The sequence below is a fragment of the Myxocyprinus asiaticus genome, chromosome 3, assembly GCF_019703515.2.
Source record: "Myxocyprinus asiaticus isolate MX2 ecotype Aquarium Trade chromosome 3, UBuf_Myxa_2, whole genome shotgun sequence".
NCBI classification, from domain to species: Eukaryota; Metazoa; Chordata; class Actinopteri; order Cypriniformes; family Catostomidae; genus Myxocyprinus; species Myxocyprinus asiaticus.
Genome location: NC_059346.1, coordinates 13,768,094 through 13,780,674, shown reverse-complemented (window position 1 = coordinate 13,780,674; position 12,581 = coordinate 13,768,094). Strand labels below are relative to the sequence as shown.

Genomic DNA, 12,581 nt, shown 5'->3' with positions numbered 1-12,581 from the left:
GGCAAGATGAATGCAGCATGTTATCAACAGTTTGCATTCTTCTGCACGAAAGCTGCACATGGGACGCTCTTGGACTTTCCAGCATGACAATGACCCTAAGCACAAGGCCAAGTTGACCCTCCAGTGGTTACAGCAGAAAAAGGTGAAGGTTCTAGAGAGATCATCACAGTCTCCTGACCTTAATATCATCGAGCCACTCTGGGGAGATCTCAAACGTGTGGTTCATGCAAGACGACCAAAGACTTTGCATGACCTGGAGGCATTTTGCCAAGACGAATGGGCAGCTATACCACCTGCAAGTATTTGGGGTCTCATAGACAACGATTACAAAAGACTGCACGCTGTCATTGATGCTAAAGGGGGCAATACACAGTATTAAGAATTAAGGGTATGCAGACTTTTGAACAGGGGTCATTTCATTTTTTTCTTTGTTGCCATGTTATGTTTTATGATTGTGCCATTCTGTTATAACCTACAGTTGAATATGAATCCCATAAGAAATAAAAGAAATGTGTTTTGCCTGCTCACTCATGTTTTCTTTAAAAATGGTACATATATTACCAATTCTCCAAGGGTCTGCAAACTTTTGAGCACAACTGTATGTAGGAAATCATGACCACTCACATTAAAATGAACACTCCAGTCATATCTGGAACCTTATAAAAGCTGTTTTAGTCTACATGGAGAGGGTCCGCACATGGGGGCTGCCATGTTAGAATCACATGACCAGCTGAATACTACTCGCTTAATTTCAGTAACAATCCTGTTATTTGACACTTTCACTCATTGATTAAAGTAATCATGGCTGACTGTGAATACAAAATTTCTTCAATGGCATCTGAAACCGAAAACTATTGATTTTAAATGATGCTACATCCAAGCCGCTAGGTGTCAGTGTAAGTCCAAGTTACTGAGTGCACCTTTCATAAATGTAAAATTTGCTTAATAAATTAAATTCATATAAACACAGACACTTTCTTTCGAGGGGACCAATTTAAAAATAGCCACAATATTGATTTCCACAAAAAAATAATTTTGACTTTCCCCTCCTTTTCTTCAAACAAAATAAATAAAAATAAATAAATAATAAAAGAAATTAATAATAATAATAATAATAATAATAAAAGCCAAAATCTGGGCACTTACAATGGAAGTGAAGGGGGCCAATCCATACACGTTAAAATACTCACTATTTCAAAAGTATAGCCACAAGACGTAAACAATAGGGTATGTGTGTAAACATGATTTTAGTTTGATAAAATCACTCACTGGCCCTTTCTGTGTAAAGTTATAGCCAATTTTACAACTTCATTGCCATGACAACTTTACAGCTCAGATAACACATGAGTTATAACAGAAGAATTAATGTTAAAAAAAAGCTTCACATTTCTGCCTTTAAACCCTCAAAAAATTGGCCCCATTCACTTCCATTGTAAGTGCCTTACTGTAACCTTTTTTATTTTTATTTGTATTTTTTAACAGATTAGTCGGAATACATTTTTGTGGTAATCAACATTATGCCACACATGCTGTCGATTGAATTTAACTTGTACCGAACCCAGAATATTCCTTTAATGTCTCTCCATACTGTAGCTATTGTAGTGTCATGACCAAAATAAATGATAAACGGTTTCTGTGTAATTTTGACAAAAAGGAGCTTTTTGTTTCAAATTTCAGTTTTTAATTACTTAAAAAAAATATTCAACAGTGTAAAACGTATGTATCAACTTAAAATATTTATATTACTTAATATCTGTGAGAAAATAATCTTTGCGGATGGATACGAGGAGAGTGACAGTGTGGTGTGCGTTTGCTTTGTGGGCGGGGCTAAAGCTGCTGCCGCTGGTTGATTATGTGCCGCTGACGCTCGGAAGTGGTCCATGTGTCTGACCTACTTGACTGTACGTGTGTGCACAAGTACACAATCGCCGAACCGTTCCGTCCCATTACTGTAGCGCGTTTCAATCGTTCCTCATAGGTTATTCAGGATTTACAGGCGCGTGTCATCCGATCATGTCTAAAAACACGGAGGCGAAGAGCGAGGAGATTATGGAGTCGAAGGTGCTCTGGTACCCGGACTCGAAACACAACACACTGATGGACCGATTCCGGAGTCTGGTGAACCGGGATTTTGGGCTTGATCTGGGTGAGTAGAGCCAGGCTGGGCTAGAATAAATGCAGATTAGCATGTCAGCTAACAAGACATGATAGTAAACATTCACACACACACCCCTATAACATAAGAAAACTAGATATACTACTATGGTGTAGCGTTAATCCCATTAATAGCTCATCCTGGAGTTGTCATAGGTTGTACATGCATACATGGTGCTTAGTGATGATCATCAACAACATTTGAGCATTTTTGTTTATAAGGCCCACTGAATTGTCACCAGGATCCATTTAGTGTTTTAGTTAACACTTTCAGTTACATAGGAATGGATGCCACATATTTCTAGTAAATCATGCATGTAAAACTGCTACATAGCAATGCATTGCATAAAAATTGGAACTTGTAGAACCAGTATCTGAGATGTGATTTTGACATTTGTACCAAAGCTTTAACAATGAACCATTGAAAACTCCTTAATTAGTTACCTGCAAGTCTGAATATTGGGTAGACGTGTCCATCTTAAAATCTATGGCAATTACGGCCCTAATTTGTACTGTGGGAATGGTTGCTGAGCTAAATCTAATGATGTAATACATTACTTTGATTTTTTAATAAATATCTGTTTTATTTTAAAGCTAATTATAATGACCTGTATCAGTGGTCCGTGGACAGTTACCCGGAATTCTGGGCGCAGGTGTGGAAATTCTGTGGCATCATCTATTCAAACATGTATGAAGAGGTAGGTTCCTTTTCCCCATATTTTAGTGGATGATAATATGAGATCTAAATCATCACCAGGATCCAGGATCACAGTGCTGCAACATGACATCACTGTGGCAAAAAAATAAATAAAAAAATAAACCTTCAGAGGAGCTTAATATATATACAGCTCTGGAAAAAATTAAGAGACCACTGCAAAATTACCAGTTTCTCTGGATTTACTATTTATAGGTATGTGTTTGAGTAAAATGAACATTTTTGTTTTATTCTATAAAGTACTGACAACATATCTCCCAAATTCCAAATAAAAAAATATTGTCATTTAGAGCATTTATTTGCAGAAAATGACAACTGGTCAAAATAACAAAAAGATGCAGTGTTCTCAGAACTCGATGCAAAGAAAACATGTTCATATTCATTTTTAAACAACACAATAATAATGTTTTAACTTAGGAAGAGTTCAGAAATCAATATTTGGTGGAATAACCCTGATTTTTAATCACAGCTTTCATGCGTCTTGGCATGCTCTCTACCAGTCTTTCACATTGCTGTTGGGTGACTTTATGCCACTCCTGGAGCAAAAATTCAAGCAGCTCATCTTTATTTGATGGCTTGTGGCGATCCATCTTCCTCCTGATCACATTTCAGAGGTTTTCAATGGGATTCAGGCCTGGAGATTGGGCTGGCAATGACAGGGTTTTGATCCGGTGGTGCTCCATCCACACCTTGATTGACCTGGCTGTGTGGCATGGAGCATTGTGCTGCTGGAAACAACAATCCTCAGAGTTGGGGAACATTGTCAGAGCAGAAGGAAGCAAGTTTTCTTCCATGATAACATTGTACGTGGCTTGATTGATGATGATCTGGGGGTGCTTCAGCAAGGCTGGAATCGGGCAGATTCGTCTTTGTGAAGGATGCATGATTCAAGCCACATACATGGTTATCCTGGAAGAAAACCTGCTTCCTTCTGCTCTGACAATGTTCCCCAACTTTGAGGATTGATGCCACAAGCCATCAAACAAAGCCGAGCTGCTTGAATTTTTGCGCCAGGAGTGGCATAAATTCACCCAACAGCAATGTGAAAGACTGGTAGAGAGCATGCCAAAATGCATGAAAGCTGTGATTAAAAATCAGGGTTATTCCACCAAATAGTGATTTCTGAACTCTTCCTAAGTTAAAAAATTAGTATTGTGTTGTTTAAAAATGAATATGAACTTGTTTTCTTTGCATTATTCGAGGTCTGAAAACACTATCTTTTTTGTTATTTTGACCAGTTGTCATTTTCTGCAAATAAATTCTCTAAATGACAATATTTTTATTTGGAATTTGGGAGATATTTTGTCAGTACTTTATAGAATAAAACAAAAATATTAATTTTACTCAAACACATACCTATAAATAGTAAACCCAGTGAAACTGATAATTTTGCAGTGGTCTCTTATAAAACAAAATAAAAAAATAATAGATATTTTATATATATATTACATATTAACATTGTGAAGTTTGCACCTCACTTAATCAAGTAATTTAATGATGTAGACATCTGTTGTTAATATTGTGGTTCGATTTCAATCTTATTGCCGTGGAGGTATTTGTGGTACAGATTTCATGGGGGTGGTGGACAAACAAATAAGTCATATGTGAGTCATATTACATAATCCTTACTAATAAACATTTATGAGTTTTTACCACTTAGAACTTCTATTAAAACTACTGCTGCTAATTATTTTAATGCTCATATCATATCTATGCCAGAGAGGGTGTGTCGGAGGCTCTTCTGTCTATGAGAGCATTCGTTTTACTCAAGAAGTGAGTCATATGATAAAACAATAAAATAACACAGTTAACAGTCTATATCTGGTCTACAGATGTGCAACCCTTTCAAAGTTTATTACGGCATGCCCTCTCTCGATTGCTCTCTGACTCAAAGTTAGTTTATTATTCATTATTACGACAAAATGATAGCCATTGATTGTATCATGTTTGTATAGAAAAATGAATAAATGGTGACATTCTCATTGGTGTTTTATGGTTAATTAGGGGAAAGGCTTACCTGGAGTCTTCTCTCCAAATGATATCCAGTTGTTTGCTAAAATAAAGGTATTGAAATGACGCTATGAGACTCTCCTCTCTCTGTTTCAGGTGGTTGATGTGTCTAAAAGGATATCAGATGTACCTGAATGGTTTAAAGGCAGCAGATTGAATTATGCAGAGAACCTGCTCAAACACAAAGACCAGGACAAAGTGGCTCTCTATGCGGCAAGTAAGTCTCAAAACAATTAACCTATAATCTACCCTAGTTTATTAAATATGTTCAGACAGGATGCATTGATCATCCTGAACCAGCCCTAATCATGGGGCATAATCAGCAGACCTGTATGTAGTGGCAGTTGTCCAGGTGGGTTATAACCAGATGACCTGTGCCAAACAGGCTCTTTAAGAGATGCTAATATTTTTTGTTATTGGCATTTTTTTAAGTTACAGCATTATGTAAGCGCTGCAACAACTGATGACATTGGAAATAAAACCCCAGTTGATGTTGTCATCATTTCCTTTGATTTTGTGAAGCATTTCATCAAACATTTCTATTAGTTATCTCCATAATCTCCATGACCAGATATCACACAAATGCAAAACATATGGTTCTCCTGATTCCCAACACAACACTGTATCTCAGCTGGTCTCCCCATTGTGAATCTGACCTTATACACAAATGGCTACTTTAAAATAGCCACAGCACTTTGGGTATGTGTTTTTGTGTATGTGTGTGTTGTATCTTTATTGATAGGATCTGTCATTGCAGTACTCTGGCTAATGTAACACTAAATGAATTACTTTCTGGGTAATTTGATTTGTGATCTTAGCATTTGGGTATGGGCGGGACAGACATTGTTGTGCTTTTATATAGTGATGGATGTCCTGATGCAGTCTAGGACACAGTGGATGTAATTACTAAAGTGGCAGAGATCAGAAACATACCTGCGTCATTGGTCTGTTTCTCTGTGAAATGGGGGAGGGGGGCTCATTTACCTGAAAAAGTAGATTACATAGGACTCTGGAGCGCAAATGAAATTGAACACTTAATTTACTAATTGCATACTGTAATGAAAAAGATTACCTAAGATGACTGTGTTTTGTCATTCGCATTATTGTCACAGATGGCTGTGAATTCTCTTGTTGTTTATTAAAAATATTGTGTTCCTATTTATTCTGTAAGATAGTTGAACAAAAATGTATCAATGTCACTGTCACTGTCTTTTACCATGTGTGAGATGTGCATCTAAAGGATTTTTTCCCTCCATGTATAGCTGAGGCGAACGAGGAAATTGTCAAGGTGACGTTCGGAGAGCTGAGGCGTGACGTTGCACTCTTTGCTGCTGCCATGAGAAAGACGGGCATCAAAACAGGAGACAGGGTTGTAGGTAAGTTTTTTCCCTCCCTCTCTCTCTCTCTCTCTTGTTCTCCTTTTGCTGTCTTTTTAAACTCACTCTGTATCTACAGTGTTGTCTCTCATGCTTGCTCTTTTTTTTTTTCCCTTGTTGTCATTCCTTGTCTTTTTTTCCTTTGTTAAGACTCTGTTAGAAGTGGAAAACAGTGCCGGGTTCTAACCAGACCCTTGTCTTGTAGTGTATTAAAAACTCACTGTTCTATTTTTAGTATAATCAAGTTACTTGAGAAGTGGGTCTGTTTCAATTAAAAAGATAGTAACCTGGAATTTCAGATTGGTTGTTTTATGTATAAAAAAAAAATGTGCATGTACAATGAAGAAATTAACAATGTTGTCCAATTATATATCAGATCTGTTATTATAATAAGAACTTATTTCTTTAAGATTAAAGGACTGGCTAATTTTAAGGGGGTTCATGAGAAAAGAACACAAATTCAGACCAGAATTTCTATTTATTTATGAATAAATGAAAGGGTAAATGGGGTAATGTTTCATCTTCAGTTTCACAAAATGAGCAGGTGCTATCAACATTCACATTTTTCGAGACATAAGGTTCACTGGATATATCTTAGGCTGTATTTTACTATACAGTTGTGCTCAAAAGTTTGCATACCCTGGCAGAAAGTGTGAAATTTTGGCATTGATTTTGAATGAATATGACTGATCATGCAAAAAAACTGTCTTTTATTTAAGGATAGTGATCATATGAAGCCATTTATCATCACATAGTTGTTTGGCTCCTTTTTAAATCATAATGATAACAGAAATCACCCAAATGGCCCTGATCAAAAGTTTACATACCCTTGAATGGTTGCCCTTTTTACAGACACACAAGGTGACACACGCAGGTTTAAATGGCAATTAAAGGTTAATTTCCAACACCTGTGGCTTTTTAAATTGCAATCAGTGCCTGTGTATAAATAGTCAATGAGTTTGTTAGCTCTCACGTGGATGCACTGAGCAGACTAGATACTGAGCCATGGGGAGCAGAAAAGAACTGTCAAAAGACCTGCATAACAAGGTAATGGAACTTTATAAAGATGGAAAAGGATATAAAAAGATATCCAATGCCTTGAAAATGCCAGTCAGTACTGTTCAATCACTTAGTAAGAAGTGGAAAATTCAGGGATCTCTTGATGCCAAGCCAAGGTCAGGTAGACCAAGAAAGATTTCAGCCACAACTGCCAGAAGAATTGTTCGGGATACAAAGAAAAACCCACAGGTAACCTCAGGAGAAATACAGGCTGCTCTGGAAAAAGATGGTGTGGTTGTTTCAAGGAGCACAATACGACGATACTTGAACAAAAATGAGCTGCATGGTCGAGTTGCCAGAAAGAAGCCTTTACTGCGCCAATGCCACAAAAAAGCCCGGTTACGATATGCCCGACAACACTTGACACGCCTCACAGCTTCTGGCACACTGTAATTTGGAGTGACGAGACCAAAATAGAGCTTTATGTTCACAATCATAAGCGTTATGTTTGGAGAGGGGTCAACAAGGGCTATAATGAAAAGAATACCATCCCCACTGTGAAGCATGGTGGTGGCTCACTGATGTTTTGGGGTGTGTGAGCTCTAAAGGCACGGGGAATCTTGTGAAAATTGATAGCAAGATGAATGCAGCATGTTATCAGAAAATACTGGCAGACAATTTGCATTCTTCTGCACGAAAGCTGTGCATGGGATGCTTTTGGACTTTCCAGCATGACAGTGACCCTAAGCACAAGGCCAAGTTGACCCTCCAGTGGTTACAGCAGAAAAAGGTGAAGGTTCTGAAGTGGCCATCACAGTCTCCTGACCTTAATATCATCGAGCCACTCTGGGGAGGTCTCAAACGTGCAGTTCATGCAAGACGACCAAAGACTTTGCATGACCTGGAGGCATTTTGCCAAGACAAAGGGGCAGCTATACCACCTGCAAGAATTTGGGGCCTCATAGACAACTATTACAAAAGACTGCACGCTGTCATTGATGCTAAAGGGGGCAATACACAGTATTAAGAACTAAGGGTATGCAGACTTTTGAACAGACTTTAGAAAAAAAATGTCTTTGTTGCCATGTTTTGTTTTATGATTGTGCCATTCTGTTATAACCTACAGTTGAATATGAATCTCATAAGAAATAAAAGAAGGGGGGTGGGGGGTGGGTGTTCTGGCACCTCTGCACGGCCTTCTGGCACCTGTTCCGCTGTATTGCCTAGAGCGGCACTGTTTTAAGCCGATACGTGCTCAGCCTTGCTACACTACCTGCTCTTACGGTTCTACCGATAACACCCCCTCCCCCATTTAGGGTGCGATTCATTGAATAACTTTATTTTGTGAATGTGTGTGATTGTGTATTTATCTGCTCAGCATGCCGTAGAACGCGTGTGTCCATATGCAGCTTGTAGTAAATAAAGAAATTACTTTTTGTACAAACAGACTGTAGTGCCTCTGGTTTCTGATTTCACAAGCATTTAAGTATAGGAGAACCCCAGGAAAAATGCTTGTTGACAGTCACAATCTGCATTTGTGATAAAATGCGGCTGAGTGCAGTCGCTGATGAAAAAGTTCAAATCAGCATGACATCTTGTCAGTTCTTTAGTAAAAGAAGAATCTCATTGGTCACTTGACAAGTACACTAGAGCCAGCCCTGTTGACAGAATCATTTTTTCAAATAATTTTGATGGGCTTTTCCATGTGCTGGAACCATTAACTTGGTAGGTAGTCCTGGTGGTCAAGGGATTAACGACCTCCCGCTGGCAGATGCTAATGTGCACTCTGTCTCTCTCTCTCACCTACTGCCTGGCGATTATGTAAATGAAGCTTACACCTCAAAATCGCTGGAAAAAGCAGTTAGTGTGACGCCGGTTTAACCTGCTTTTCATGCCCTCTTTCTTTTCGCTTTCACTCTTTTCTCTATTGTCTTCATGAGTGTCCCAGCTCTGAGAGCCAGACCGTCTCTTCAGAAAACACAAATTCTCCTTTTCTCCCTCAGTTCTGGGATTCAGCCAGAGCCACTCCGATCTAGAGAGAAAAAGTGGGGCAGTTATACCATGGCAGGTGTAATTAGTCTTCAAGATGCTTTTTTTGGGATTAAAAATCTATAAAGTGTATATACTATTTAGATTTATAAAGTCTAGTCAGACGTCTACATTCTGAGGCTGGAGATTGGATATAATGCTCTGATGCCTGATATGTCATTACCCTCAGTTTGGCTCCACCCTCCATTGTGACAGTAGGCATGAGGAATGATGTCTTTATGCAGGTGATGTAAGAGGTGGAAAAGAGAGTGTTTGCTCGGTGATGTCATTCTCCTTCCATTGGGTTCATTTTCTGCAGTGCTGATCGTCTCTGACTGTCTTTAATAATGGCTGTAAATGAGTGGAGGACTTTAAAGTAACATGCAATCATAAGATTTATTCATATATGAATCCCTAAAGAGTAATAGGAGGGAATGAGGTGGATGGTATAGAGATGGGGAGAGACATTTAGAAGGGACAGGATGAGAAGGGACAGATACATTTATACTCCTTGTAGACATTTACAGTAGTTTAAATATGAATATCTCAACAGTTCAGATACAGTGTGTTTATGTGTCTGTTTCTAACGCCATAATACCAGGTTAAACTAGGTTGTTCTGGGTGGTTGCTAGGCCATTGTTATTTGGTTGCTAGGGTGTTCTGGGTGGTCAATAGGTGGTTGCTTACTGGCTCAAGTCAAAAGAACCCACTCCTAAGATGTATATGATATTGTGGACCCTAGATATTTCTTGTGTCCCTCCACCAATATACTGCAAGTCTATGGGATTTTACTGGGATGATTGTCATTATAAATTAGTGTTAGTATTCTCATTAGTCTTGTTCGAAAATGTCCTGGTCATATTTTACCTCAAATCAGTAAGAAAAAATTAAGGACACTTGAGCATATTTTACCCCCCAGTTCACATTACCATAAAGTGTCCTGATGTTTTACTTATCCCATTGTTTTCAATTATGTTTTTCATTACTGTAACACAGTCATGTTTAACTGTAACACAATAAAAAAAGATGCTGTTGTACAATGATTTTCTTAATTAAAATCAGTGAATATGAAAGGCAGTACCAAGGGAGGTCTACTATGATGTATAAATACATTTGAAGTCTGAAGTTTACATACACTTAGGTTGAAGTCATTAAAAAATGTTAACCACTCCACAGATTTCGTATTAGCAAACTATAGTTTTGGCAAGTTGTTAAGGACATCTACTTTGTGCATGACACAAGTAATTTTTCCAACAATTGTTTACAGACAGATTGATACACTTTTAATTGACTATATCACAATTCCAGTGGGTCACAAGTTTACATATACTAAGTTAACTGTGCCTTTAAGCAGCTTGGAAAATTCTAGAAAATGATGTCAAGCCTTTAGACAATTAGCCAATTAGCTTCTGATAGGAGGTGTACTGAATTGGAGGTGTACCTGTGGATGTATATGTACCTCAGAAAAACAATTGTGGACCTCCACAAGTCTGGTTCATCCTTGGGAGCAATTTCCAAATGCCTGAAGGTACCACTTTCATCTGTACAAATAATAGTGTGGAAGTATAAACACCATGGGACCACGCAGCCATCATACCGCTCAGGAAGGAGATGCATTCTGTCTCCTAGAGATGAATGTAGTTTGGTGTGAAAAGTGCAAATCAATCCCAGAACAACAGCAAAGGACCTTGTGAAGATGCTGGAGGAAACAGGTAGACAAGTATCTATATCCACAGAGTCCTATATCGACATAACCTGAAAGGTTGCTCAGCAAGGAAGAAGCCACTGCTCCAAAACCGGCATAAAAAAGCCAGACTACAGTTTGCAAGTGCACATGTGGACAAAGATGGGGACAGAGAAATGTCCTTTGGTCTGATGAAAAAAAAATGGAACTATTTGGCCATAATGACCATTGTTATGTTTGGAGGGAAAATGGTGAGGTTTGCTAGCCGAAGAACACCATCCCAACCGTGAAGCATGGGGGTGGCAGCATAATGTTGTGGGGGTGCTTTGCTGCAGGAGGGACTGGTGCACTTCACAAAATGGATGGCATCATGAGGAAGGAAAATTATGTGGATATATTGAAGCAACATCTCAAAACATCAGCCAGGAAGTTAAAGCTCAATCGCAAATGGGTCTTCCAAGTGGACAATGACCCCAGGCATACCTCAAAAGTTGTGGCAAAATGGCAAGGACAACAAAGTCAAGATAATGGAGTGGCCATCACAAAGCCCAGACCTCAATCCAGTCTGTGGGCAGAACTGAAAAAGTGTGTGCGAGCAAGGAGGCCTACAAACCTGACTCAGTTACACCAATTATGTCTGGAGGAATGGGCCAAAATTCCAGCAATTTATTGTGAGAAGCTTGTGGAAGGCTACCTACAATGTTTGATCCAAATTAAACAATTTAAAGGCAATGCTACCAAATACTAACAAAGTGTATGTAAACTTCTGACCCACTAGGAATGTGATGGCTGAAATAAATCATTCTCTCTACTATTATTGTTACATTTCATATTCTTAAAATAGTGATCCTAACTGACCTAAGACAGGGAATGTTTTCTACGATTAAATGTCAGGAATTGTGAAAAACTGAGTTTAAATGTATTTGGCTAAGGTGTATGTAAACTTCTCACTTCAACTGTACTAGTGCTGTCATTCAATTACATTTTTTTTTTAAGATTATTTGCAGATTTTGAATGCTGAAATTTCACACTATACAGTATATACTTCTTTTCCTGTCAAAATGCATTTTTTTTTCCATCTTAGAAAAAAACCAAAACATTTTCCAAACAAAGCCTTGCACAGTATAAAGATAGAAATACACTAAAAAGTACCAAAAAAGTAACATTAATCGTTTCCTCAAGTCTAATTGGGAGGTTGACTAATTGAAAGAACTAGTCACCATAGGTTGCATTTTAATTGCAATGGGCATTAAATCTCTTAAACTTTTATCCTCCACAATATTAATCTGCCGGTAGACTGTGGCCATCCACTTTCCTACAGCAATTGTGAAGCCGCGTTCATGATTCGCATCTTGGCATCAACACCAGTGGCACTTTGAACTCCACATGAGGAGCGATTGCGGGCAAAAATGTCTCATTCTACGTTTTGGTGATAGTTAAGACTTGACATGCTTCTGTGGTAATTAAAATGCGCCCATCTGGGCTTGTTTTGTACATCAAGTAGCGCTAAGAGGTCCTTTCTCCATCATTTTATTATGGAAGCGCTGTTGTGTGTGTGTGTGTGTGCAGAGATTCTCTTATTTACTGAGATAACAACTGCCGCGGTACGCTATTT

The 12,581-nt window shown here is 38.4% G+C and overlaps 1 protein-coding gene across 1 annotated transcript in view; it reads left to right on the top strand.

The window, feature by feature from the left end:
- The first annotated feature begins 1,855 nt into the window (after positions 1-1,855).
- The window catches only part of LOC127418622 (acetoacetyl-CoA synthetase), a 54,031-nt gene continuing 43,305 nt past the window's right edge, over positions 1,856-12,581 (top strand). Inside the window, exons 1-4 of the mRNA XM_051659269.1 lie at positions 1,856-2,146; positions 2,749-2,852; positions 4,976-5,096; positions 6,142-6,255. Coding sequence (XP_051515229.1) covers positions 2,014-2,146; positions 2,749-2,852; positions 4,976-5,096; positions 6,142-6,255 — 472 coding nt within the window. The 5' untranslated portion in view covers positions 1,856-2,013. The remainder of the gene's footprint in view (positions 2,147-2,748; positions 2,853-4,975; positions 5,097-6,141; positions 6,256-12,581) is intronic.